The sequence below is a fragment of the Clavelina lepadiformis genome, chromosome 4, assembly GCF_947623445.1.
Source record: "Clavelina lepadiformis chromosome 4, kaClaLepa1.1, whole genome shotgun sequence".
Lineage (NCBI taxonomy): Eukaryota > Metazoa > Chordata > Ascidiacea > Aplousobranchia > Clavelinidae > Clavelina > Clavelina lepadiformis.
In genome coordinates this window covers 3,637,510-3,663,990 of record NC_135243.1, presented here as the reverse complement: position 1 = coordinate 3,663,990, position 26,481 = coordinate 3,637,510, and the positions used below count along the sequence as shown (strand labels likewise).

At 35.4% G+C, this 26,481-nt stretch overlaps 4 protein-coding genes and 1 non-coding gene across 8 annotated transcripts; 2 read left to right on the top strand and 3 right to left on the bottom strand.

Annotated features, from left to right (window-relative positions):
- Positions 1 to 1,494: 1,494 nt before the first annotated feature.
- Positions 1,495 to 7,170, bottom strand: LOC143452254 (ras-related protein Rab-2). Its single transcript, XM_076953143.1, has 8 exons — positions 7,040 to 7,170; positions 6,231 to 6,302; positions 5,902 to 5,969; positions 5,563 to 5,645; positions 5,391 to 5,483; positions 4,986 to 5,097; positions 3,024 to 3,092; positions 1,495 to 2,557 (listed from the first exon to the last, which is right to left on the bottom strand). Exons 1-8 carry the CDS (start codon positions 7,083 to 7,085, stop codon positions 2,459 to 2,461), a joined length of 642 nt encoding a protein of 213 aa, XP_076809258.1. The 5' UTR covers positions 7,086 to 7,170; the 3' UTR covers positions 1,495 to 2,458.
- Positions 7,171 to 10,828: 3,658 nt separating this feature from the next.
- On the top strand, positions 10,829 to 14,150 carry LOC143452546 (ubiquitin-conjugating enzyme E2 C-like). The gene is made up of 7 exons (XM_076953562.1): positions 10,829 to 11,051; positions 11,903 to 12,075; positions 12,461 to 12,488; positions 12,815 to 12,901; positions 13,188 to 13,392; positions 13,532 to 13,591; positions 13,815 to 14,150. Exons 2-7 carry the CDS (start codon positions 11,966 to 11,968, stop codon positions 13,868 to 13,870), a joined length of 546 nt encoding a protein of 181 aa, XP_076809677.1. The 5' UTR covers positions 10,829 to 11,051; positions 11,903 to 11,965; the 3' UTR covers positions 13,871 to 14,150.
- Positions 14,151 to 14,438: 288 nt separating this feature from the next.
- Positions 14,439 to 16,120, bottom strand: LOC143452545 (PIH1 domain-containing protein 1-like). Its single transcript, XM_076953561.1, has one exon. The coding sequence runs from the start codon at positions 15,339 to 15,341 to the stop codon at positions 14,439 to 14,441; it is 903 nt and encodes a 300-aa protein (XP_076809676.1). The 5' UTR covers positions 15,342 to 16,120.
- Positions 16,121 to 17,834: 1,714 nt separating this feature from the next.
- LOC143451401 (RNA polymerase II subunit A C-terminal domain phosphatase-like) lies at positions 17,835 to 24,932 on the top strand. Of its 4 annotated transcripts, XM_076951903.1 has the most exons (19): positions 17,835 to 18,160; positions 18,645 to 18,728; positions 18,880 to 18,958; positions 19,125 to 19,262; positions 19,436 to 19,677; positions 19,899 to 20,008; positions 20,181 to 20,260; positions 20,514 to 20,748; positions 21,051 to 21,395; positions 21,681 to 21,725; positions 21,884 to 22,041; positions 22,415 to 22,528; positions 22,778 to 22,997; positions 23,160 to 23,312; positions 23,512 to 23,616; positions 23,708 to 23,793; positions 24,175 to 24,272; positions 24,438 to 24,611; positions 24,682 to 24,932. In XM_076951903.1, the coding sequence occupies exons 1-18, from the start codon at positions 17,943 to 17,945 to the stop codon at positions 24,598 to 24,600; spliced, it is 2,673 nt and encodes an 890-aa protein (XP_076808018.1). In that variant the 5' UTR covers positions 17,835 to 17,942; the 3' UTR covers positions 24,601 to 24,611; positions 24,682 to 24,932. The 4 variants fall into 4 exon arrangements, with proteins under 4 accessions (XP_076808018.1, XP_076808019.1, XP_076808017.1 ...); XM_076951904.1 differs by having other exon boundaries at positions 21,890 to 22,041; positions 24,438 to 24,932; XM_076951902.1 differs by having other exon boundaries at positions 17,836 to 18,160; positions 24,438 to 24,932.
- Positions 22,554 to 22,625, bottom strand: Trnap-ugg (transfer RNA proline (anticodon UGG)). The gene has a single exon. It is a non-coding gene; the product is annotated as a tRNA-Pro (tRNA).
- Positions 24,933 to 26,481: the final 1,549 nt, after the last annotated feature.

Sequence of the window (26,481 nt, the reverse complement as noted above, 5' to 3'; positions counted from 1 at the left end):
AAATTAGCAATGGCTACGACAATTGCAGTTCAATACGTATGTTTTATTCACATATTTCGGACTTGTTTTGAATAATGTTTGAAATAATCTTACTCTGAGCGTAAACCAAATGGAAGGAACTCCTTTGTATGCTTTTTTTTTAATTTCCTTGCGTTTTAAACGTTGTGCAGTACCCTACTTTTCGTTATCTTTAGTTTATCAGTTTGCAAAAAAAGTTTTATCTGTTTTTATTCGTTGGCCAACATGCTTCAGTGAGAAATAACTTAGTTACGCTTCCCGAGAAGAACATACAACTTTATAAGGAGTCACACGAAGCCACATCTTGTATTGACATCCTGTTTGGCCACAGTTGTTTGACGACAAGTATCCAATATAATTTGTGACAGTGGGAAAATTTCGATTCAACTTTTATCTGTTTTCACCTTAAAATATCACCAAATATAATTATTCACATTTAATTAACATATATAAAAAAACATTTTAAAAGATTAACGCGAACTTATGTAATCTGCTAGCGGCAGTAATCGCCTGGTGTTCCACTTACAAACCACATTGTCTAAAGCAGTTGCATGGGGCTTAACCTACATTCGGCAGAGATAATTAGCTCCTTTTCTTTTGAATGCAACCGACTGCAGCTGTATCTTGCCCTCGTGAAGTTGTTCAGTTCTTTGTTTCTTTTATGTAATTTTAAAAACCAAACTGTCGTGAGGTAAACACCTCAAGCATGGCTTTGTTCTCACGTAACAACGAAATTGCGAAGGGTGTAATGTGTTTACAATGACTCTGTACAGTGGTTTTGTTATAGGAATGTCGTTAGTGCTAGCGAGTCGCACTCTCCCACTAGCCTATTGTTCAGATAACTAAACCACAGTGCGGGATGATAGTCCTGACGCTATTAACGTTCTTCACGGTCTTAATTTCTTTGTCTTCGCACAGTTGTTTCTATATCACCAACCTTATGATCAAGGACACCAGACTTGTCTGAGAAATAATTAGTTTTAAGTTATACATCACTAATTAAGTAATTCTTGCACTAGTTGTAGGCTACATATTGCAACAGCTAGTATGCTAGTATGGTTAGGCTGTTTCAAACCTACTCAATACTGACGGTTAACAACATTGTCACCGGAAAAGTGTGCATTTCCGAAAAGGGATCAGGCTCCAGGTATCTATTACAAAGCTTTTAATGCATGTAACGCTTTGTCCCGTCGCCAAAGTCTTACGCAAGTTTTAGTAGACTATATTAGATCGGTATGTTTGTGAATAAATTTTAAATTGGCTAACCCAATGCATAGGACAAACGTTTTTTTATGATTACTGGCGTTTTGTAAGTAACTTAATTATGTCGTTGATTTGCAGGGCAAACGAAATGGCTGATTTCCAGTTGCAATTACGAAACCAATCTGTTGAAAATAGTTCCAGAGGCTTAACACAGAAACCTTCATCTTGAATAGCTGGAAGCTTAGTATCATTTTTTAACTTTACAGTCCTCTAACCAATGAAGTCAACATTTATTTTCACTGCGTTTCAATCATACAAAGCACCCGTTTTACAAAAAAATACGACATGGTGGTTACAATTACAATGCAGGTGGGGTCAGACATAGGAGCACATTTCAGAAGTGTTTTGAAATAAGTGAACAGAATATTTTCAAAACTTTTACCTACACAGTCATAAATTTTAAACAGAATTGTTTGCTTATTTTAAAGGTTTCATATGACACCACCAAACCACTCTATCATATATTCGGATAATAGGCAAATAACACATAGAGCAACGTTGGAATAAAATTGAAACATCAAATCAAACTTGTTTTAAGCCAATGCTTATAAAATCACTTAACTTAATGCAGAAATATAAACCTACTAATTATTTCTGGGAGAAGATGTTTAGGAATAAGCCAAAGTTTTTAGAGTTTTGTGTATTTCATGTACTTGGTTTCTAGATTGGTGTGGACATGATTACGACACATACATAAAACTACAACTATATATATATTTATACATAACGGACCTACACAAAGTGCACGGCACCCGACAAAAATATCTTTGGGGTAAAGAAGCAACGTGACGTTCTGCTATAAAGACGGGCCACATCTAAGACCACCGTAATGCACACTGTTGGGCTCGCTCATCTTTTTATACGAAACAATTTTACGACAATAACCAACACAGAGATCATATTAACATTTGCTTCTATCAGCGTTCTTGAAGGATAATGCAGTTTAAACGACAAAATTGCACACAGCCGGGCACAACGTCACAATTGCGCAACGTCACAATTGCACAACGTCACAATTGCGCCAGAAATTTTGCACATTGGCAACGATCTTCAAAAAAAAAATTTATAACTGAATATTTCTTCACGCTAAAAACCACATAGAAATTGAAATTACAACAAGCGCGACTGCGAGGAGGAACCTTCATCCTACCTCGAAGGCAACAGTGTGCGCGGTTGCTTAGCAACAGCCACCACCATCGGCCTGGGGCCGTGGACGACCACCGGAACCTCCACTAGAGGAGGGAGAGTGCTGGGGCCCGATCTTTATCCCGTTTGCCTGTGACACACAATGGAAATCATATTATAATAAAGTAGGTTAAAGGACACTACAGCAGCAGTATTGTGTGTGATGATATAGGTATAGCAAAATAATATAAGATACAAAATATGGAATTGATATCGTAAGGTGGCCTTTTTAAATGATATTTATGATTTGACAAATAATTTCATAAAGTTTTTAACATAATGAGATGATCTAGAGTCTAGACCAGGGATGTCCAACCTGCGGCCCGCCTGAGTTTTTTGTGCGGCCCGTTAGTCATTTTCACTCCAAAAGTATGTACTTTATGTACCCATTTTTCTTGAAATTTAATAGGTTCTGCGGCCCATTGAATTATTTCAAGTGACAATGCGGCCCACTTTAATAAAAGGTTGGACATCCCTGGTCTAGACAATGGTGAGCACAGCATTAAAATTTGTGAATGATAGAAATTATTACACGATAAAACTTCCTGAGTTCTCACCTCGTTGTTAATATCAAACACTCCTTCCTGTATCTTTTCATAGATTTCTTTTGCTGTGTCAATAAAAGCCTGTTGGAAAGAATTATCACATTTTAAACAAAATCTATTTGTTGCTTCTAAACTGTGATTATTACAAACATTTTTCCATCACAATTAAAATTATAACAATAATGAAATCTGTTGAATTGTGCAAAATTAGTGAAATATGTAATAAAATGCTCATTCACATAATGTAACCAGCATAGTACGCTATTATGCAATGGTTAACAGCGGCAAAACATTGCAACATTATATGATGCTATAAGTATGAAGTATTTTGCCTGGCTTGATAAATCTATTTGCCTTCTGTGCTCATAACACGACATTTTCTCAATCAACTTTTACAGATAAAAGATCTGACAAACTTTCAATAATTATAATCAATGGTAAACATCTAAATTAGTCATGTAATTAATTACAGTAATCATTAACATTAAAGGGCTCTCCGATAACATAAATGCATTACGTATGAGTAAAAAGGGTATTTATTGCCACACAGAGAACCAATGGATAATGATGAGTTGCGTCCATTAGATTATAAGATGAGTGATGTTTGATTGTATGCTTTTATTTATTCACTGGGCTGATCCAGCAGAGAGAAAATGCAGAGCCATAAATAATGTATGATGGTATTTGTCAAGAACCATGCTCAAGAAATTTTGCAACATATGGTATGATATTGATTTAAGGTTGTCAGAAATAGTTATACAACCGTGTGCTAAAGCCGTCGCGTATGCGTGCAGTTTCCTGATTATGAAACATGTGTCCATTGCATGTGGCGTAGTGTGCAACGTGGAACAAATAACCTGAATATTGGCGGTTTTTAAACTGGAAAAATATAGACCATATTTTTAGGATAAGTTACTACTGGTAATAAAGGTTTCTTACAAGAATATGTAACTCATCATATCAACAATTATGTAATTGATGTTTGTATAATTTAGACTGGTTTATGGCAAAGTTCATACAATCATATATATATAATTATTATTGCATGCTATTGTATTGAAAGAATACTTCAAGGCATCGTAAAACCCATAAACTGACAAAATTTCACTGTTGATCTTTTTGTAAAGAGGTGCTTGACACCATTGTGACCCAGGATAAGGCTGCCAGTTGTGTTTGTTCAGCACATTTCCATTATAATATGGGATAATATGGGGTATGCGCTGATGTGACTATTATTGTATTTTCTAAATGCACCTAAAACAAAACCATGTAAAGCACACATCTATGACAATGACAATCTATGACATCACATCTCATCTACGACAATGACTATGACATCACATCAATGACAATGACTCTGCCTCTCTTTGATTATAAAGAGTGCACAGAGCGATGAAAAACAAAATATTAACAATTGAAAAACGTTTGGAGTTATAATACTATGTATCACCAGATGCTGCACATAATCATGAATATATTATACACTGTTGTAAATCTATTGCTTCCTTGCAAGCTTGCAACTAAGTTAAGACCTTGGAACTAACAATATATTTGTTGCCGTGAAAGAGCAGCAATGAGAAAAACATAACAATGAAAACCATTATAAACACTACTAGTACTATACTCTACTGGAAAAAAGATTATCCTTAAAGAATTTGTGTATTATTTACATTATAGGCATCATTGCCAAAACTGATTAACAAAAAATATAAATTTATTATCCGTAAACTTTGGCTCAAAAAACAGGACAAAAACTTTTCAACAGATTTAATTTATAAAAGCAGCAAATCTAATATCTAGTTACCCGCGAAAGCATTTATTAGTGGCTACTTATAATCCCATATTTTAAATATTTTGTTAGGAAATGCAACTTATACCATACATGGATATATACACTATTAGTATACATATTTACATTATAATATCAGTCCAATGATGCTATGATAATACTGTAAAGAGAATAGTTTAACTTACATCTTCAACATTTGCTGCTGTCTTAGCAGAAGTTTCCATGAAAATGAGTCCGTGTTCTCGAGCGAAAGCTTCTCCCTCTTCTTTTTTAACTTCTCGGCGAGCTTCTAAGTCACTGATGACAGAAACAATAAAAATAAAATAACTTATTTTTAACTCCACGAATACGAATTTTTTACTCCACGAATTTTTAACAATTTTGTTAAAAAACAATTTGTTTTTGTTATGGCTTAAGTTTGAAAAAAATGCAAGTCTATGTATCCATGACTGCACTATAGAACAACCTCATAGTAACCTCAAAATGTATTAATTCGAAAAAAATATGACATTACACTCGCACACAAGTGATAAAAACTATGAATCAAAGATCAAACGGCAAATAAAACAGCAGACATGTCCTCGTCTTACCTCTTGTTTCCGATGAGCATGATCACCATGTTGGAGGAGGAGTGCTGTCTTGCATCTTCTAACCACGTTGTGAGATGGTTGAACGTGTCCCTTCTGCAAATAGACATCATATGTATGAATCACTATCAAGTATGCACAACACGCGAACTTGTGAACATGAACGACCTTGTACCTTGTGATGTCATAAACAAGCAGGGCACCAGCTGCCCCTCTGTAGTAGGACCGAGTAATCGAACGAAACGATTCCTGTCCGGCCTGCAATGAAAATGGTTTTAATATCAAACACCAAAATTCAGTAGAGTATGATGTCTGTTATGCAAGTAGAGCTATATTAGGGTTGTGACTTTGGTATATTTAATGGCTAGAATAGATGCATGATTGCATCATACAACTCATAAAAATACGGCAATGTTGGTATAGCAAGATAGAATAAAGTTTGTTTCTGTTGCAATTTTAACAGTGATTGTCTGCTAGAACAAACATAGTTCTCAATCATCTCAAACAGACTTACAGTGTCCCATATCTGTAGTTTGATTTGCTTTCCATCGATTGTTATCATGCGTGCCCCAAATTCGACACCTGGATAATCAAAGTATCATCTAAGTATGTGTTATAGTAACTACATAGTATATTTGTAGCTAAATACAAAACAGTTTTTATATGCACATACAGTAATAGCTATATTTCTTACGTGGCTATCATTGAGTGAAACTATTTTACAAAACAAATTGGGATAGGCAGAAAAAAATCGATGACGGGAGTAACATAAGGTAAAAGTACCAATTACTGCAGCCAATTTTTACAGTAATAATATAATTATATACAGTACTTTGTACTCACCAATGGTTAAGTCATGCACTGGCTGAAACCTTTTATCTGTAAACTGAAGCAACAAACATGACTTGCCCACACCTGCAAAAATTTTATTTGAAGTTATTTGTACAGATACAAAAATACTAATTAACAGGATAACTTAATAAAACACTGCAGCTCTGTCATAATGAAGTTTAAAAGATAATTTATTGGCAAGTTGCAGTACTTTGATTAAATAGCTTATTTACCAAAAACCCCAGTGAAAACTCGCAAAATGTTACCCGTTTAATTTTCATCCTACTTGCGGACTACTTTACTGACCATTTGCGGACTATTTTTTGGACATTTACGCATTTTTTTCTTCACATCAATGCTCTTACAGAACATATATTAATAACAGAGACTTAATGGCACAAATGCCAGATATGTGCTTATTGAAAAAGCCTTGTAAAAAGGCCATATGCAACGCCTACAGTATAACTGGTGCTGCGTTCAATCGCTTTCTTGCCTTAAAAGACAAAACCAGTTATGTTGCTTTCGAGTTTAAAAAACACCTGTTTTGACTCAATGCATATCAGAGTTGTTCCTTAAATCGTTGAAAATATAAATGTCTTTGCATGAAATATGCTTCAATCATTAGCTGCACATTATACGACATGCTTTATTACATGATCCAATTAAGATGGCCAGTATAAAATGTTAATACCCACCAAGTTTTAACAGTTTTTGGGTAAAAACATAACATGCTTAAATGCCATGATGTATAACCTAGCACCTTATCTATGCAACCACAGTAAGAAAAGTTAACGAGAAATCAATCATGAATTTCGTCTCACCTGTGTCTCCGATGATGATGTATTTAAATAAATAAGCGTAAGACATATTTCTAAGAAAAAGTTTATAAACAACAATCTAAATATATATATTTCAAAGACTAAGGATCTGAAATGGTATAGAAAGATTTAGCGAAAACTCAGGTAAGAAATACTAGTTTCTAAACTAGTCAGTTAGTTAGTCACTAGTCAGTTGCTAAAGTTTACTTTTACTGCTTTTATCTGTTTTTGCAGTCAAAAAAATAGCAATAGCAGGCCAAATACTAATTTGCAGAAGTAAGTCATTAACTTGGTGTGAAAATGCAAACACAACTACTGTCACAAGCATAAAGTATATATATGTGACAACTAAGTAGATAGTTCAAGTTATATAGATAAAATGTCTAAGTTGTTTACATCTGCAAAATATGCACAAGAGATGTGTTCTCCGTACAGAAAGCTGGGCAACATAGCTCGTCTTGCTTGCTTGCCATAACTGCATTGTAATAGTTTAAAGCAACATCCTGAAAGATGGTTTAGGTGATTTCAGCATTTCTCTGCGATAGCCACTTCATATGTGATATAGACTTTTTATTTGAAATTTGGAAGAATATAACTTCTATAAACTGTACTAGATATAGCTTGAATGTATATATATTTGTTAAACTTGAAAAAGGCACAGTACGAACTGAAAAGTATGGGACAACAGTTTTCAGTCATAATAGATGCATAAAAAGACACAAAATAAGGCCTGGTGGCTGAAGCTTTAACTGTCAGTTTATTTATTATGACTTGATGTTTAAACAGGATAATTTGCCTTGCTTGTGAAGATGAAGAACGTTAAAGTGTTGAACGTTAAAAATGTTTGCTTTGCAACGACAACTTTGGTCAAAAACAAAAATATTAAAGCACCTTTTAGTCCATACACAGCAGTATGGGTAATAGTGGAAGGAGTGGCAACAGCACGCAAGCAAGAAATTCAAAAACGTGCACGCCCAACTAATTTATCCTCACATGGATTTACAATAAATAAACAAAGAAATGGTTGTTTGAATGACATTTCATAATAAACAAAGCGGTTTCAGTGCACGCCATAACGCAAAAATTTGCACCCTGTCGGACACAATTTCTCATTCAAAACTGCCCTTTTTGAAAACTTTCCAGTCGGGAGTAGCCTAGTCCTATGGATTTTTCTGTTTACAACTGATGGAACATACATAATCTGTACGTAGTGTACCAATTTTATACTTTAAAATTACGTCTTCTCTTCAATAATTACGTGATGCAAATAGCTAACATTAAAACTGATTATGCCAAAAATTGATCTGATATGAGTGAGATCTTCAGTTATTGACAACATTTTAAGCTGATTATTATTATAGGCCTAAACCTACATCTGTACACAGCACAGCAGCTTGCCTAGACACTGGATTAAGATTGTTGGGACAAGAATTGTTTAGCATCATTTTGGTTTCAGGGATTTGATTGATTGTTACCAATACCGGTAATTGTCAGACTGTAAATGACACAAGGGTGAAAAACACTAATGCGCATAAAAGATGGTATAGGCTGCATAATGAAATTATAAATTGCATTATCAGCTTAGCTGCTGTGTTTAACCTACTCAAGTTAACTCAACTAACTCAAGTTGGCAAAGTTGCGTTTCCAAAATCTGGTAAATTATGGCAGCTTGCGAGATAAGCTGGCCACTGTCTAAACCTAAACCCTATTTTAAACCTAATCCACTAAACCCATAAAAAACTTTCTATATTAAATTAAACCAAACTGAATTAAATTAAAAATAAACTGAAGCGAAAAACTATAAGCTAGCCTATAGTCCGCACTGCAATATCATTTTTTCACTGCGAAATACCATTTGGTTTGGTTTGGTTTTGGGACGTGTTGATCTTCCAAGTTCCAAATTACGTCACTATGCTTGGCCATCACATAGATATCTTCATTTATAATAAAAAATCACCGAAAATTAAATACTGTAATTTGAAATTTCTTGGGAGTAAACGCAGCTAAATTCGTTTTAACTCAAAAGCAATCGTATTTTATTTAAGCAGCTTATCAAACTTAATTATAGGCTAAGGCAATAAAAGTCTCATTTTGAAATTCCCCAGCTCCATAGCGGAAACGTGGAAGCGCGGGATTTGCAATAATGCGATTTGTGTTTGTTATAAGGCGGCGATTTTATATCGCTGTTAAACAAGGCAAAGACAAGTAGAACATCTACTGCTCTTGTTAATCATGAGGTCTGATAAATAGTAATAATTTGCGCAATACCATATAAAAATCAAAAAACAAATGAAATATATTAGATATATTGATATACTGAAACATGCAAGTAGACAAGGTCAACAGTAACTAGGCGTCGAGCGATGAAAGATCACCACATTGTTTAAGTCGAGCGAAAATTCTTCTGTCCGAAGATGCAGATTTTCATAACAAACCTCTAATACTTTTTGATTAAATGTTTTATTTTAAAAAAAAGAAATTTGAGCAAGCCTTTTTGGATTTCAACTACTCGTATTGTATTGTTTATTTTTCGCCATTACCAGCAGACTGATAGGAGGCAGACTGGCGAAAAGATTTAACAATACAAAATAGATTGCCTGCAGAACGACGACGTTAAAGATTTTTCTTTATTGTTTCAGAACATTTTATATTTATTTATTTTTATAGCTTAAATTTTTTTTAATGAAGCGACAATTAGCATTCATCAAAAAATTTGGTATCTCGTCGAATCTTTATTTGCGTAATACGGTTTACAGCTATATATCCTATATAGCCTAGTATATAACTATCCGATTTATATTAGGGCTTAGGCTATATATTCCGTGCCTATAGGCCTACATAAGGCAGAATCAATAAAGCGATCAATAACGACCAGGTTACCGCTACAATGAGCAGCAGTTTTAGATTATTATTGGCCTACTGAAGACAAAACTTCACAAATTTATATCAGAAATACATGCATCTGTAACTCACTGGTCAAATAGTAGCGACCGCCGATAGCGAACCACTAATAGCGGTTCAACTTTTTAAGTTTCAAGTGATCGTAAAACTCTGATGTTTTACAAACACCCATTAAGTCACGTTGATTGTTATCAGGGTGTAGTATGTTAGACGTGTTAAATTTAAACAATTTTATGTGGTAATAAAATAAAAAATAATAACCCAAAAATTCTGAAAAAAGGAATCAAAAAGATCTTCATACCGATTATTTCTGATCAGACTAACTTGGCAGGAAATATCGATTTTACTTCTGTTTAATTTAACCGAGTGGGCGGGAAATTTGGCTAAGGTAAGTCAAACAAAACAAACGTAACATCCGCCTGCAAAAATCTCTGTGGAAAATCTCCCTGTCGATCAAACCTAAGCGATTTAAGTATACCGCTCAGTATTGTCTCAAGCTAATTAATGTCTGAATTGAATATCCCACAGCAGATTGACAAGTGATTTAAACTGCCCAAGCGCTTGTTATCCCGCTGTAACATTGACTGAACTGACAAAAAACTGTTGTAGAAACTATAAAAACAATCAAAGCACAAAACAATGTGTTCTAAACTGTTTTGCAGATAAAGAAAGTTTCCAAATACCGCCATGCTGTAGAAAATCGACAACGACCAACCGGAAATATTGTTGATGACTCATTGGTTTAGCGTTATTTACCACGTTTAATATTTTGGAAAAGGGTTCGTGGGTATCTGCAGTTATAAGTTAGTTTAAATTAGAATTTTGTTAAAATAGTATTTCAAAGTGTATTGCAAATAAAAACTTGGAAATAATTTAAAAAATATACAAAATATAAAAAGGGCAATTAATAACGCAAATAATAAAATAATTGTATAATGCTGCAATTTTGAAAGACACAAAGAACTCGACAATTAAAAGATTTTGATTTGTCAGGAATTGTTTACTATGTTTCCGTGGTACCTGTATTCATTCAGGTATGACACTTCCTCATTGGTCAATCGCCAATCTCATTGTTGCGTTTAAAACTGAGGGACCAGCTGGCGCTGAGGAACAGGCAAGAGCATAAAGCTTAGTCTAGACCAGCCGCTTTCATTTGCAGAATAACGTTGTTTGTCAGCTTCTTTGCTGCTTTTGCGCATGTTATGGAAGTTTATACGTTAAGACTTTCCACGCAGACGCGTTCGTAACTTCGTATTTGTAACTGACTAACTTCGTGACTGACCAATTAAACCACACATTAATGTTAGCCTACAGTTTATCTCAAAAGGAAAGGTTACCACGAAGGGTTAAACACCGTCTGATTCGATCACTGTTCAATTGGCAGCTTGATTGTTAGGTTCGATTTAACAAACAGTTAAAAAAATTAGCACTGCCCCACGCGATTATTTTTCTTTGTTATCTACTAGGCCTATGGGAAAAAAGTGTAGCGCTGACAATTAAACACTTACAGCACAATTAAAACAAAGTCTCACTGGCAGTTAACAGATGAGAAAAAGTCACAAACGCTCAATGTCTTGAGGGCTTAAAATGTGCAGGATTTATCTTACAATGTCTGAATTGGTGCCATTTGAATGGAAGATTAGCATGACTACAAAATCCAAAACTATGTTTCTTGTTGATCACCAAAAAGAAAAATTGCACTTTCATTGTAAATTGGTGATTGACAGACAAATGAAAATTCGACTGACTAGCTTAGATATATGTTGTATGTGTTGGAGGAAGCTAGGATATGTGTTGCTTTATTTGCCAAGTTTTATTAAATGTGATAGTTACGCATTTTGTTTGATTGTTGTTTTCTAAGACTGTTTGTCACCGGCTACTATAATTTATACTTTTTTCAAAATCTTCAATGATGGAAATTAGATCTTTTTAATAAACGATTCTTTTAATTTTTTTCATTCATAGACCTACATCAGACAGACTGGTCTGCTGATTCACCAACTCGCCAACTTACAGTTTTAATTAAAAATGTCATCGCAGAATGTCAATCCTGCTACAGTTGTGGTAAACTCAGCAAACTCCAGAAAAGCAAAAGATACCACAGCAACGAAAAAAGATTCTGTTTCAGTTAAGAAGCGGTAAAATTGAAGTTTGAAAATATGAACATTTCCTTATACTTTCCCAGTATAAAATTTGCAAAGTGTGGCTGATTTAATAAATGAACAATAAGCATTTATTGTATAATAGTTTATTCGCCTGGTTTGGATGGAAGTTACACTTATCTATCTATATATAATTTGGAATGCATCATAATTAGATTACACTTAATTTATGATTGGAAAGTTGGATGCATCCACATTCATATTTGTTGTGAAAAGAATCTCAGCTCCTCATTTTGCAAACTTTTCACTCAAATATAGAGTAGTTGTTCTAATGGATCATTATGTCCATGTACATGAAGAAATTGCAATTTAACTGAATTATGATATCGTGTTTGCTTAAAATTTCTTTCATTATTTTCAGGTTGCAGCAAGAACTCATGGGGCTAATGGTACGGATCATTAAAATTTTTTATCATTGGAATCTATGCTGTTGTAGCCCAGACTGATGAGTTTGCAATTGTGTACATATGAATAATAGATACCACACTGTGCCTAGCCCTTTGCTTTGTGCGGAAAAAATCTTGATGGAATATTGCATACTGCATAATACTACTGTATTTACAAATCTACTACAAACTATACCACACTGGCAGTCTGTCATAATGTTGGTAGTTCTAAGTTAGAGCCACTTGCAATGTTAAAGTATTTGATATTTTGTTGTGACTTCATAAGTAATCATCTGAGAAAATCAACCCGTTTTTATCATGTGATTTAGATGTCAGCAGAAAAAGGCGTTTCTGCATTTCCGGAAGGCGACAATCTATTTCACTGGGTTGGTACGATAGAGGGGCCTAAAGATACGGTATATAATTAATCTATATGTGTCTTTGATTTAAGATTGTTATGCTTCCGTTATGTTAATAAACTATTGTTTGTAAAACTTCTGGTAAAATCTAAAATGTAAGTTGTATGTAGCTGTTCTTTGTTTTATAGGATTGAAAATCTCTGGTGTCACAATATCTTGTGAATATTTAAAAGAATTTGTACTTTTTTTTGATCTTATCAAGGGTTCTCAGTATATAATTAACCATAAAACAAACTGTTTTACTTTCTCTGACTAACTAATAACAGGCATGATATTGTTTCAGGTTTATGAAGGGTTGAAGTACAGGTTAACCCTTGAATTTTCAAGCGCATACCCCTATGAGCCCCCTACTGTTCGCTTTCACACACCGTGCTTTCACCCCAATGTTGACGAGCATGGCAACATCTGTCTTGACATTTTAAAAGAAAAGTGGTCAGCGCTGTATGAAGTCCGCACCATACTGTTGTCTATCCAATCATTATTAGGAGGTATTTGCAAATGGTTGTCAATGAATTCGATCAAATAAATTTACACGAAACTTAGTAAGTTCTGGAAAAATTACTAAAACAAAGCGATAAATGAACTAATTTACTGGGATCTATTCATTTGCGTTTCTTCCTTATTTAGAACCAAATAATGAAAGTCCTTTAAACGTTCAAGCGGCAGACATGTGGTCTTCACAAGCAGGTAGTAGATTATAAGGCGGCTTGTCAACTAAGACTTGCTGTTTAAATTTATAAGTGCTATTTATGAACTCTTAGCAACATTATTCTATTGGGAAAATAAAGGACTGCTTTGAAGAATAAAAATATACCGGGATCTTATTAGAATACGCTATTTTATTTGATATGTTCATTTTAAGTATGTAATGTTTTTGGGTGATTTACTGGAATTCATTTTGTATTTTTAGTTTACAAGAAGCATCTATTAAATCATTATGAGAAACATGCAAAGAGTACTTTATGACGTAACAAGAACCAACACTGCTGCCATCAGCCTCATAAAACATCCATCTCATTTTATTGTCAATTTTACAACAACCAAAGCAACTCTTCTTGGAGCCAAAGCTTGATTTATAAAGAAATTTTAGAAGGTTTTAATTGAAATTAAGCAACTACACTTTGTATTCTGACAATCGTCTGTGTTTTTGCGTGATTTTTCAAATCTTAACTGATCTCATCACATACATTATTGCTTGGTCTTTATTGTTTGTATTGTGTTTGAATAAAAACTCTTTAAAAACCTGTGATATGCTCACTACTTCCCGGTCTACTTATGTTCTCGTAACACCATGCATTTATGGTTTCCTAAATTCATGACTAATTATTTACAAGTAGTCACTTATAATTATTAGCTCACTATCTATCATTCATACGATCGACGTTTATCTGTAACTTGCGAAGTTTCTATTCTTTCTTGAGTGCAAGACATTGAACGAAAGTACATGCAAGTGGATGCAAATATTAAATACAAAATAAAAACTATATTTGTAAAATTCTCATATAATTTCAAAATTGTCAAACTCCAGTCGTTTTCAGTGTTTCAAGACAGGCATGGTAATGGTGAGAATATGTGATTGAATATTGAATTGGGAGCCACATTCTTCTTGTACTAAGCTGTAAGGTAGAAAAATATCGAGCTCGTACAATTTAGGCCGAGTACAAACAACAAGACGATCCTTTCCAACATCGACGATGACTGATTTTGCGCTTTTAATTTCAGGCAGCTTTATTTCAGCAATGAGGAAATCAGGATCGTTTTCTGGTTCTTTCACAATCTCAAATTTTGGCTTCTTAGCAGAGGCAACTTCTGATACGAGTGGGCTAGTTGACGAAGGAAGTTCTTGGATGAGAGTTTGTTTTCTGACGGCCTGGTTATCCAAACTGCCTAAAAACTTTTTCGTCTTCAATAAAATCCACTTCCTCTCCAAATCAACCTCGTGTTTGTTCAGCAAAGCCTCAAACACAATACTCATAAAAAAACCAAAAAATATCTTGCTATTGTTGATGGTATGCAAATAATTTGGACTGATTATGACATCATAAGCGGTGCATCCATTCCCTTTATTATCAATCTCAGCATGTGGGGGCCCGACACTCATGGGAACTTTGTAATCGACCATTTGATTGGGGTTTTCCAGATTATCAAGCATCTTTAAGAGCTTTTCTTCAGTGATGCTATCTGGAGTAGGCACACTACTCGATGTGCAGATATTTATGAAGACTTTCTCGTTTGTTTTTGTGTTTTTAGTCTTTATGCAGCATCCAGGTGTCGGTTTGATCTTGCTCCAATTGTGTTCTGAAGCCGGAGGAGTGTTTGAATCATTGGAAGTGAGTAGATTCTGATAAAGCTCTTGAATCTCCTCATCCGACATACCCTCCAGTTTGGATCCTACGTTGAAAAGTTCCGAAGTTCGATCAGTGTCGCCTTGCTCCATAATCGAGGTTTATTTTAGACGAATTATTTGAACAAAAAAACTGGTTATGGCTTAATTATTTTGTAATCTGCAAAAAACACAAAATTATAACAGAAAGCAATTGGATTCATCACCAGACTCCAATGGTAAATGTAACACATCAGAAAACAAGTTACTATGCTTTTTAAAACTTCAAGTGAATTATAATTAATAGTATAATGATATATAATATAATAATGTAATGATATAAAAGTATACGAATGACATTTGGACAAAACTTGTGTATTCAAATGTTCAATTGATTCAAAGATTGAACAATTCAAACGGTGTAACTGCTTATACACGAGTGCACTTTCAGTGTGCCAAAGCATTTTTGCACACCTGCACTTACCAATTGAACCACAACAACACTTGAGTTGTTTGGCATACGAAAGGTCTTGCTAAAAACGGCTATGGGTTACTCTGCAGTTGAAAATGCACATCTTGAAAATACAAAAAATAAAAATTCTAGCGTGAACTGTCCAACTAACAGAACTTTAGAAGTTAAGTTCAACGTATAAACATGGTGCGGTATAACTAAAGTTTGCATTTCATTTGTACAACAGCCAAACGTTTATTGAAAAAATGGGTCTCAGGTTCAGAAAAAAATCGCTAAACTGACTTAAAAAGACAGTTTTTGACAACAGACTGTGCGTGCAAAAATAAATATTTTGGCGTTGTGTCGTGAACTGAAGCTTGCTGGTCAAATATCCGTTGCTACGTTCCAAGCAAATCAAAATGTTTTAAAATTTTGCAGTTGAAGTTTACTCAAAACACCATGGCACTCTAACTAAAAATGGCCGCAAACGACGTCACCGTAGAGGTTACTGTAACCGTACGCATATTGTAAACGTTGCGTTATCTAATTTCTAAGATTTTTCGGATTTCAATTAGGTTTTTCATCCTAAAAAGTATTTGATTTTTTTAATAAATTTTTGAGATATCATTTTTATTTATGTATATGGGTCTTTTGCTGATGCTAAATTGTCATTTTATTACTACAATTGTGGTAAATTTCGTGTACATTTTTAACTTTTATAACTAAGCTGCCTTTTATAGTTTATGAGTTTTGCGTAAGCATTTGTTGTTTTAATGTTGTAACAATGATTTGCACCATATTTTTGCTCGCCTCAGTTCATAGCAAAAATAAACGATATGAAACGCTGATATTATGTTTTTGTGGTAAAACTACCACAAACGTTTGCAATAACAATGAATCACGTAGGTCTGGTCTTTCTTCTTGCTGATCGGCTGAAGGACAGTAGTAAAAATTTAATGGCTGCTGCAGATTATATGTCGTCAAACAAGGAAAATTGTCCTACTTTTGCGTATATGAATGTTCCATAAGGTGTTATATTTCAAGGAGGCATTGATTTTTGACAGGCCAGTTACGATTTGTTTCAGTACGAAGGGTTGAGCGTAGCCTAACTTTGCCCAGCTTGAAAATTCTTTGAAGCGCGAGCTGGAAGTTCTCGGGGGTCCCCCCAAAGCGAGCTACACTAAAAGTATTGTAAAGGTGTAAAGTAGCGGTTGGCAAACAGAGGGCCGCGGCCCAAATGTGGGTCTTCAAGCAAAATATAATGGACCGCATATTGTAATGAAATAAATGTGGACTGAGTGATAGTTTCAGTATTTTTTTTCTATTAGCCTGGTTAACTTGGAGCGCTAGCAATCCACTTCTTGATGTTTTTCCATCTTAAGTAAAGGTTAACTACAGCTATAACGGCAAACATATGGAAAACACAACCAGTAACCTCCCAATCACATAGCGTTAATTCTTACGTCATATTGAGAATGCAAGACTATTTGTATTTATAACGAAAATCCTTCACTACCCTAACAATTATCTTTAGCAATTATCACTTGGACAATAGTTGAATAATTCACAGTGAGTGTTCGAAGGATATCTAAGTCACACTTCAGTCAGCGAAAAGTTATATACAGAGGTTCAAGCTTTATTTCATTATTATTAACGATGAAACGATAATTTCCAACAAAATGTGAAAGCTGAATCTAAGTTTCGTATGTCATAAATAAGATGTTAAATTTAAGGTAGTCAGAACTGACTGCTATAGTCAGCTGGTTGGATTCCAACCCATGCTCGCACAAAAAATGCACGTTTTAGTTTCAAGGACGCAATACGACTTAACATAAGTGATGCGAGTTTGTTTTCATTTGTTAACTGTCTGTTAATTGCAGGTTCACGTATATTGCTAAAACCTGTGGAAAACATGTAACTAGATTAAAAGTTAATTACTGTTTTCCTAATAGCCTCAACAAATAATGTCTGCTGCGAAAAAGAGAAAAGCACATTGTGATTATTAGCTAGCTAGTAATATTTCACATGTGTAATATGTAATATTTCACATGTCATGCTGGGCCTTCATTTACTAATAAAACGAAAATGTGTCAAATTTGCACTGTTGGTTACCTAAATAGCTTAATTTATTTTTCTTTCGTACTTGTTTGTAATGCATGGCAAAAAGGTAAATTGTAAAAACTGAAATTTTTTTTGATCGCTCATCCAGACTATCACCCATAGAATGCTGAGCTAAGTTTTCAATAAATCGGCTTAAGGAAGAAATGGAAGAGGTGAAAGTACCAGAAGGGAAACCGATTCGATTGCTTGAATGGCTAATAAAGGAAGATGATTTGGTAAAGTTCGGAGTGCCTTTAGTTGTTTGTCGTCATATCCAAGACCCATCTTCGGAAATAAAAACGAAAGAGATACAACTCCGATCGAAAAATGTTGGTCGTGTGAAGAAAATCTTGTTTCAAGTTGGTCAAGTTGCCACACCAGGGTATTATAATAACGTATCATAATAGAAGTGTGTTGTGTATACTAAACATGGCCAAAATATAGCACAGCGCTTATTGTTAAACACACGAAATAAAGCACAAATAACATTGTAACATCATCAGATCTGCACGAGAATTCCGTAGGAATAAGGGCTAATGCTGACAACTAGCACAAAAACATTGTTTATAATTGTTGGTTTTTACATATCCTTGTTATGATGCAATGAATTTATTTTGAACTATTCATGTGTAGGTGTGTGGAAAATGTATATACATCATAACATGTAGAAATAAATTGACTGTTTTTTGTTGAAGAACTGAATACCGTGAAGCAAAGTCATTCATTTATGGGAAAATTTAATCCATTTGAACAGTTGTCAAACTGACACCCTGCTTATTGCAAAGCAACTCCTAAATACAAGCGGCTTACGGAGTTTCATATGTTTTAAATTTGTTATTAGTCATTGTTTGTTAATTGCATTCCAGGAGTATCTTGGTTGAGTTGGAGAGATGCAGTCATCCGGTCGTGATGAAGGACATGTGCGCTGACTGCGGCCAGGATCTACGTTTGTAAGTGAAAATGTTTGACACTTCAATACGGATTTTATTTTTTTGTTGCTGTGAATTTCTGGCAAAATCGAGTCCAGTTTCTAGTTTTAAAATCTGTTGCTTTGTTGACTATTTGATTTGATTATAGTTTAAATAAATCTTTCATTTTCAGAGAAAAAGAGCAAAGTACAGACAAATGCGCGACAGTTTCCATGGTCCCCAACATACCTGAGCTGAGGATAAGTGAACAGGCAAGGATTTATCATGGTTTTATTGCTTTCAGTATTTCTTGTTTCGATTTTTTTTTATCTTGAATGAATTGGTTAAATTGAAGAGATCGGAGAATGAGTTGAGTTGAAACATAAAATTTATGTACGTAAGCCAAAAGGAACGGTTGTTTTGTTTCTATGTTTGCAGCAAGCAGAGGAACTCGGGAACCAGGACAAAGCTCGTCTTCACAAGATGAGGAAGCTGGTACTCCTGGTTGACTTGGACCAGACTCTCATCCACACGACACAGAACCAGTTGTTTTCCTCGTTATGCAAGAATAATGAGGTATTGTGTGGAAATAGGTTTAAATCTCTTGTCTTACACACATTGCAGTCCATGGTCGCTTCATGCTTAAAAATTCTTTGTGTGCTGTTGCAAGTAACTACACTTTCCAGCCTATAAACTGAACACTGTGTTTTCTAATGTTGTCGACGTATGAAATTGTTTTTGCGATGCAGGATTTTTACACATTTCAACTCCAAAAAAACGAACCCACTCTCTATACGAAGCTGAGACCGCACTGCCGAGATTTTCTCGAGGAAATTGCAAAACATTTTGAGTTACAGATCGTGACTTTCGGATCAAGACAATATGCTCATAAAATAGCGGAGTTCATTGACCCGCAAGGAAAGTACTTTGCACATCGCATCTTATCCAGGGACGAATGCATTAATCCGATGAGAAAATCTGGAAATTTAAGGTAAAATTCATCAATTTATAATGGAGCCAACAATATCTTTAACAGTTTGCTGTGTGATTAATGTTGACGTATATACCTGAATAACCTGAATAAGTATATACAATACATTTACTACACATATAACCTATAACGTATCTACTGATTTTGCGAGTGGCTTGAATTCAGTAGAAAATGCGTGACAATAGAAAAGGTTTTACACTTTCTAACCAGTGCTTTTTTAGACATCTTTTTCCATGCGGTGATTCGATGGTTTGTGTTATTGACGATCGAGACGATGTATGGAGCACCATTCCAAACCTGGTTCTCGTCAAGAAATATTCCTACTTTCCCGGTAATTTTCTATAATTGTCTACATACAAATGAGAAATATAGCAACTCAATGGGGCACGGTCTTGACAGGATAATATTTTTTGAAAGTATTGTAAGTTGGTTGGTGTTGTGCGTAATCTGACACCTGCGTAAGTCGAATGTTAGAGAAATAATTTTTTGTCATGATGACTCAGGGTCTGGCGACATTAACAGTCCAGATAAGTTTGAAACAAAATTGCAAGCGAGTAAAGATGGAGGAAAGAACGGAAGCACTGTGAGTTGGACTCTTTGTTTCAGAAAAAAAAACTTTTTCATTTGTTTGTCAGTCAATTTAATTTAATTTTTGAAAGTTGTAAAATTGACTTTAAATTTGAAGATGATCTGAGATAAAATGTTGACACCAGTGAATATCTTTTTCTACTGCTCACTGGTATCCTTTGTTGCCGATGAAGTAAAAGTGATGCATGTAATAATTATAAGATGTCATTTGTAGTTATATGCCTCTATTTAGTGGTAAAACATTTCAGGGATCCCCAAGAAAACGTAAGTCAGGCGAAGAATCCGGAGACCCTTCCCATTCGTGTAAGATGATGAAAACGTCCAATCACGAGTCATGTGACAAAGTCGATGATGTCAAAAAGACAACATCATCAACCAATGTCGAGGAAATACACAAAGATTCCAACCAATCGGAAAAGTCACAATCAGCAAATGAAAATGATGAAGGAAAAGTTGTTACTTCAAACAAAAGTATGCGTTTTGGTACGACGTTGATAGTTTTCAGTTTGATTTATCTCATTATCAGTTTACCATGCTGTTATGTCACAATGATGTGACGTGTAAACAAGAAAAACATAACATATAATAAGCATATGAATTTAACACCAACGTTCAATAAGTATCATAGCAGTTACTTGCATATTTTTCATGATATTGTGTGATATGGTAAACTCTTTTTTGTATTTGTATTATATTCTAAAGGAAGTTTTTCAGTTTCTTCAAACATCATGTCTGAACAAGAGACGTCCATGTTCAGTTTAACCAATGTCGCTGCTTGTTAATAGGTGGCGCTAATGAAGCTACACAAGAAGACTTCTCTCAGCAGCCATCAGCTTCGAAAAAACTTCAAAAATCTGAAAATTTAACACAGTCTTCAAATTTATCGAGTTCGGCAACCAGCAATGGCGTTGAAAATGATGTTTGCAACATCTCCAATGAGAAGGATCCAACGATTGATAACAGCATCGACTGTGTCGATGATGAAAAAAGGAAAATAATCGGAGAAGAAGTCCCGAGCAAAGATCAAGAGAAGACGATCGAGGATGAAGATCAACCAACATCAGCACCGACTCGCGCAAGTGATGAAGAAGACGACAAAAACAAAGAAAAACTGCTGCAAACAGGAGAAGGTTTGGATTTTGTCAGATTTTTGCCCTCGTTTGTCCAATTATAACATTGAAAGTTCATAATATGATTGCACTTCTTTGGATTGTTTTTTAACATTGATTGAAGCGAGGAAGTATTCTACACCAGTTGTAAGAGTGACTGTTATTAGTGACTGTGACTGTTGATCTGTTATTAGTACGGGTGACGTGTTTTGTGCAAACAAGAATGAAGTAACTTATCTATTCTACCACTTAAGTCTATTCTACCACTTAAAGTTCGGATGATAGTTATTTCTTGTCTATGTTTAGATGAAGTTCCACCTTCTACTTCGGGATTTAACAAAGAACCAAAAGGTAGATGATTTTATTCTGACGTTGAGCAAAATTAAGCATGACTTGTGCTGCCGGCTCTTTGCTCTCAATCAATCTACAAGAAATTATTTTGCAAACTGTAACTTTTGCGAACGGATTCTCTAAAAGTACGCAATACCAGAAATTCCAATTTTCTTAAGTTGCAGATGTTCACGATAATGACGATTATCTCAAATACCTCCAAGACGTGCTGGTACAAGTCCATGCAACCTACTACGAAGCCTACGACAAGTTTGTCGGCGGCGACCTGAAGCATCCACCGGATATTAGAGGCATCGTTCCATTCCTCAGAAGCAAGGTGACAGCCTTTTCATCTTCTTAAAGTTGTCTCTATGTATTTAAAAACCTTATTTCAACCTTACCATCATAATCTTATATAACTAAACCCATAAACCATGAGCCAGTGGTTCCCAAGCTGGAGTCTGCAAGGGTTCCATGAGTTATATTTTAATTTCTCGTAAACGACTTAAGTTTTGACTTTAAGTGTCTGTGAGAAAGTAGTTTTGCGGTTTGCCGGTAGGAAAACTTGGGAACCATTGCTGTAGATCTTAGCTGCAAATTAAGCAACGGTAAATCCTAACGTTTTAAACTTGTAACATTAACACTTTTTTTGTATGGATCAACATTTTAATTTTCAGATTACCTCTTAACAAACGTCTGTTACATCACAGGTCTTATATGGTTGCTACATTGTCCTCACTGCCGTCATCCCCAATAACTTCAAGGTCCATCAGCATAAAGCCCACGTCGTTGCCAGGCAACTCGGTGCAACCATCGATGAAAAGGTAATTTTCTGTAAAAGAAATAAGCGGGCTCGTCCGGGATTTGAACCCGGGACCTCTCGCACCCAAAGCGAGAATCATACCCCTAGACCAACGAGCCACTTGCTAATTATGTGTCGAAGTATCAATAGAATGGTAAACTTCACAAATGCTACATATCTACTTGTGAGATGGCCTCATATTACTTTCTATGTGAAAAAGTGTGAAGAGCACTTTTGAGTCATCTCAAGCACTTATCTTTGCTTCTATCAGGTCACAGAGAGGACCACTCACTTGGTCTGTGGCAAGAAAGGCACCGCCAAATATCAGCAAGCCGCCAAGATGGGAAGCGTAAAGTTTGTGGCGATTGACTGGTTATGGGCATGCTCGGAGAGATGGGAGAAAGTAGCCGAGGCATTATTCCCGGTCGCGAAACGAAATGAGTCCAACAGCAGATGCAGTAGTAGGGAGGGGACACCCCCTGTTGCGAGAGGTAAATAAAAACCAACGGCTATGTATTTAATAGCTCAACAATATTACCTATAAAACGATCGCTTTTGTATGAACAGAGATTAAGCAAAGTTACAAAGAGAAGTTTTGAATAATTTGAATCTCATGTACGCGTGACCATCATATTTTTGTGTCGCTCCAACAGCACAGAACGACGACTCCAACAATCCATCGCTGCGTACTTATGACCCGACCACCGGAAAGTTGGTGAAGAAGACGAAAGATCCTCGATATGCGATGATTGCTGAGGAGAGGAAAAAACAGGATCGCCGAGGCCCACTTTACTCTTCACTGAAAGGTGGAGCAGGATGTTGTTGTGGATTTACTCATTACAATAAGAAATAATTGTAAAGTATTAGGATGTTAGACAACGTTTGGTATTTTTCTCTTATTGTACCAAAGACAAAATGATGAAACATGGCATATTAGACAACTTTGAATACCCGAGTTAAAGTCTTTGAGAAATTTTATGGAACGTCATGTTTCTGTTTTCACAGATCCCGACGTCGTCATCCCGCTGCAGATTCCGATTAAACTTGTGACCTCATTTCCTGAATCCGTTACCTCACATCCTGAAGAAGGCGAAACTTCAGCATCTGCAGGTAGATGCCATTTGAAGAATAAATTATTTTATAAGTTTTAGTAGTTTAAGTTTTGACTCTACTATGATGATATGATGTCTATTTGATTTAGTTCGATCTCGGAAGCCGAGCATGGCCGAGGTGATGAGCTTCGGATACAGTTTATCGACGAGCGACATCGAGGATATGGACAAAGAGGTGAGTTGGACACGTGATGATGAAGAATTGAAATATCTAGATCGTGCAGCCTCTTGGCAATAATTTCATTCTCTGCATCAACTTTGCGCACAGGATGTGGGAACTGTGTGCATTGTTTCATTGTAGTGTTGATTGTCAGGTGGTAGTTATCATAGTGAGAAGCAATTAAGCGCAAAGTGTACATAACGCGCAACAGACGAATTGCATTTAGATCCGTTGAAACTGTTATTAGCGAAGACTCTTTAAAAACGCTAAACACGGATGTCTCAGTTATACGCATACCAACGTCACTTCCGGTGCATGCTTACAGCGCTTGTTTGCTTTTGCTAATCGTCGACAAGTTCTCGAACATGTCCTGATTCACATTGCTTTCAACACTAGGTGGATGATGTTCTCAGCAGTGATGACGAAAACAACCTGGGAACAATTGTTGATCACGTGACGTCATCATCTAGTGACGACAGCCAGCCTTACCCAAGGTGGGTCACTCAATGTTGTCAGTATGAAATATTAAGCTACAGCATTAGTGAAAAGCGAGTTGTTACATAGTAGTTAGCTATCAGTTAAAGCACAGATGGAGCTTGATAAGATTTTTAACAATGTTAGGTCCACCCCATGCTAGGTTCATTGTGTTTTCTTTTCAGTGGGGTCACCAAAGGTGAATTTGATACGATAGACAATGACTCGACGCCTGACAATGATGATTCATCATCATCTTCAGAAGAGGAGTTCGATCATATGGCCGACCTACTCGATCATGAAATGCATTATGACGAAGACAATAGCGACCTGGATTCGCTTGATTGAGCACAGTACAAGTCAATGATGTTCAATTTGAATATGTAATGATGAGAAAAAGCAAGGAAATGAAGCCTTAGCATTTTACAGACGGACAGAAAGAACAAAAAGTTCCAGTTGTACTCAAATTTTTGTCGATGACGTCATTGAAAGTTGATCTTCCACCAGCTTATCAGGGCATTTTTGTTCGACTGCCAACTCATCCAATATAACTTTTATTGTAAGATGTAATTTGAATTTTGTGTTTTTCTTTGATGCTCGTAGTTTTACGCTGGCGTGTCTTTGATATCTTTGCTCGTTTTTTTAAAAAAAAACGGAAAATAGAACTGTTTTCTATTTTGCGCTGAGAAGGAGGTCACGCATGACAGGTCAGCCAGTCAGGTGACTAATACAAGTATAGAATATTGTTTAGCTCAAGTGAGTTAGTGCAAACGTATCTAAAGAATAAGGAGAATTCGCTGCAATTGTTCAGGACAATATTATTTGTTGTTCTCTTTTGCAAAACTTGTTTCAAATTGCTGGAATGCTGGACACAGCTATCTGCAGCAGCTTTAACACTAAACTCTTGAGCAAGAGCAAAGCTTGATGCGTGTTCTAAATAAAATGATATTGACTGTGTAAAAACTATTTTTATTAGGTCACAAGTTTTTCCAAGTTACGGAAAAAAATCGTCGGTTATTTTGTTTACATCAGTTTCTGCGAAGTTCATGCGCCATCGCACTGTAAGTCTTCGCTGTCACAGAAAAAATTTTCTAACGGCCAATATAGTTTTGCGAACTATTTGTGGAACTCGTAAAATCTGTCATCCTCGCTTGAATAGATGATTGAGTTAAGTCTGTAGAATATACCGTAAAATTCCATTACGTCGTATCGCTTTGCACTCTAAAAAAGTTTTTCTATGGCTGTGTTTATTTAAGAAACAGAAACTTACTTTTGTATCTCACAGCGTGGAAGTGGCAGGCTAGAAAGCAGTTTATTATTTTTCAACATACAGCGAAGATTGGCAATTGTTAACAGTTTTTATTCTGGCCTGATTGAATAGGCCTATGTGGCACTCGTAATATAATTCCTTTCACGTTTCTTATATGCTGTCTACTTTTTTAAACGTTTTTTGGTAACTGGATAAATTTAAAATTGATAGCAAAATTAATTGATTTAAAATCGTTTAAAATATCGAAGTAACAAAAAATATCTCTTCAACCGGAAATATCGTCAAGATCGGAAACTTAACGTAAAAGCATCAAACATACAAACTACAACTTTCGCATATCGCGTAGTCCATTTACTTCATTTCGTTCACTTTCATTTCGTTTACTTTACTTCATTCATTTATTTCATTTCGCCTATTGTCGTTTTGTTTTGAATTCGTCGGTTCCTTGTAGTTGTTTTTTCTCTTCAACTGCCGTAGGCTACTAACGTCGTCGCACTGTTATTTCTTAATTACAGTGATAATAATTGTTGTGGTTTCGACCGAAGTATCAAAATAATAAATATGTTTTCTATTGTCTTAGCTCTATTGTTCGCAATGTCCGCATTAGATGCATGGATTATGTATTTCAAGTCGTAAAGATTACTTGAAATTTAGACCTCGCAAAAATTCCTTCACCGGATGGAAAAAAAGTTAACACTCAATAATTAATTAATTTGCAAACCTGTTAATTAGTTAAGTTTCGTTTTGGTGACGTCAACCGTCAACTACGACATTCCTAGAGCGTATTTTTAATTCATAAAATATTCGAGATCAAAATTACTTCTTGGTTATAAGGGCGCTTCAAACTGGCTCAATTGAGTCAATTCATTCTAGTCACGATTTGTAACGTAAAATACGTGACTCGTGTCTTGTAGTTGAAGAAATAAACTCAGCTACGCCATAAGTGATGGAAAGCAAAG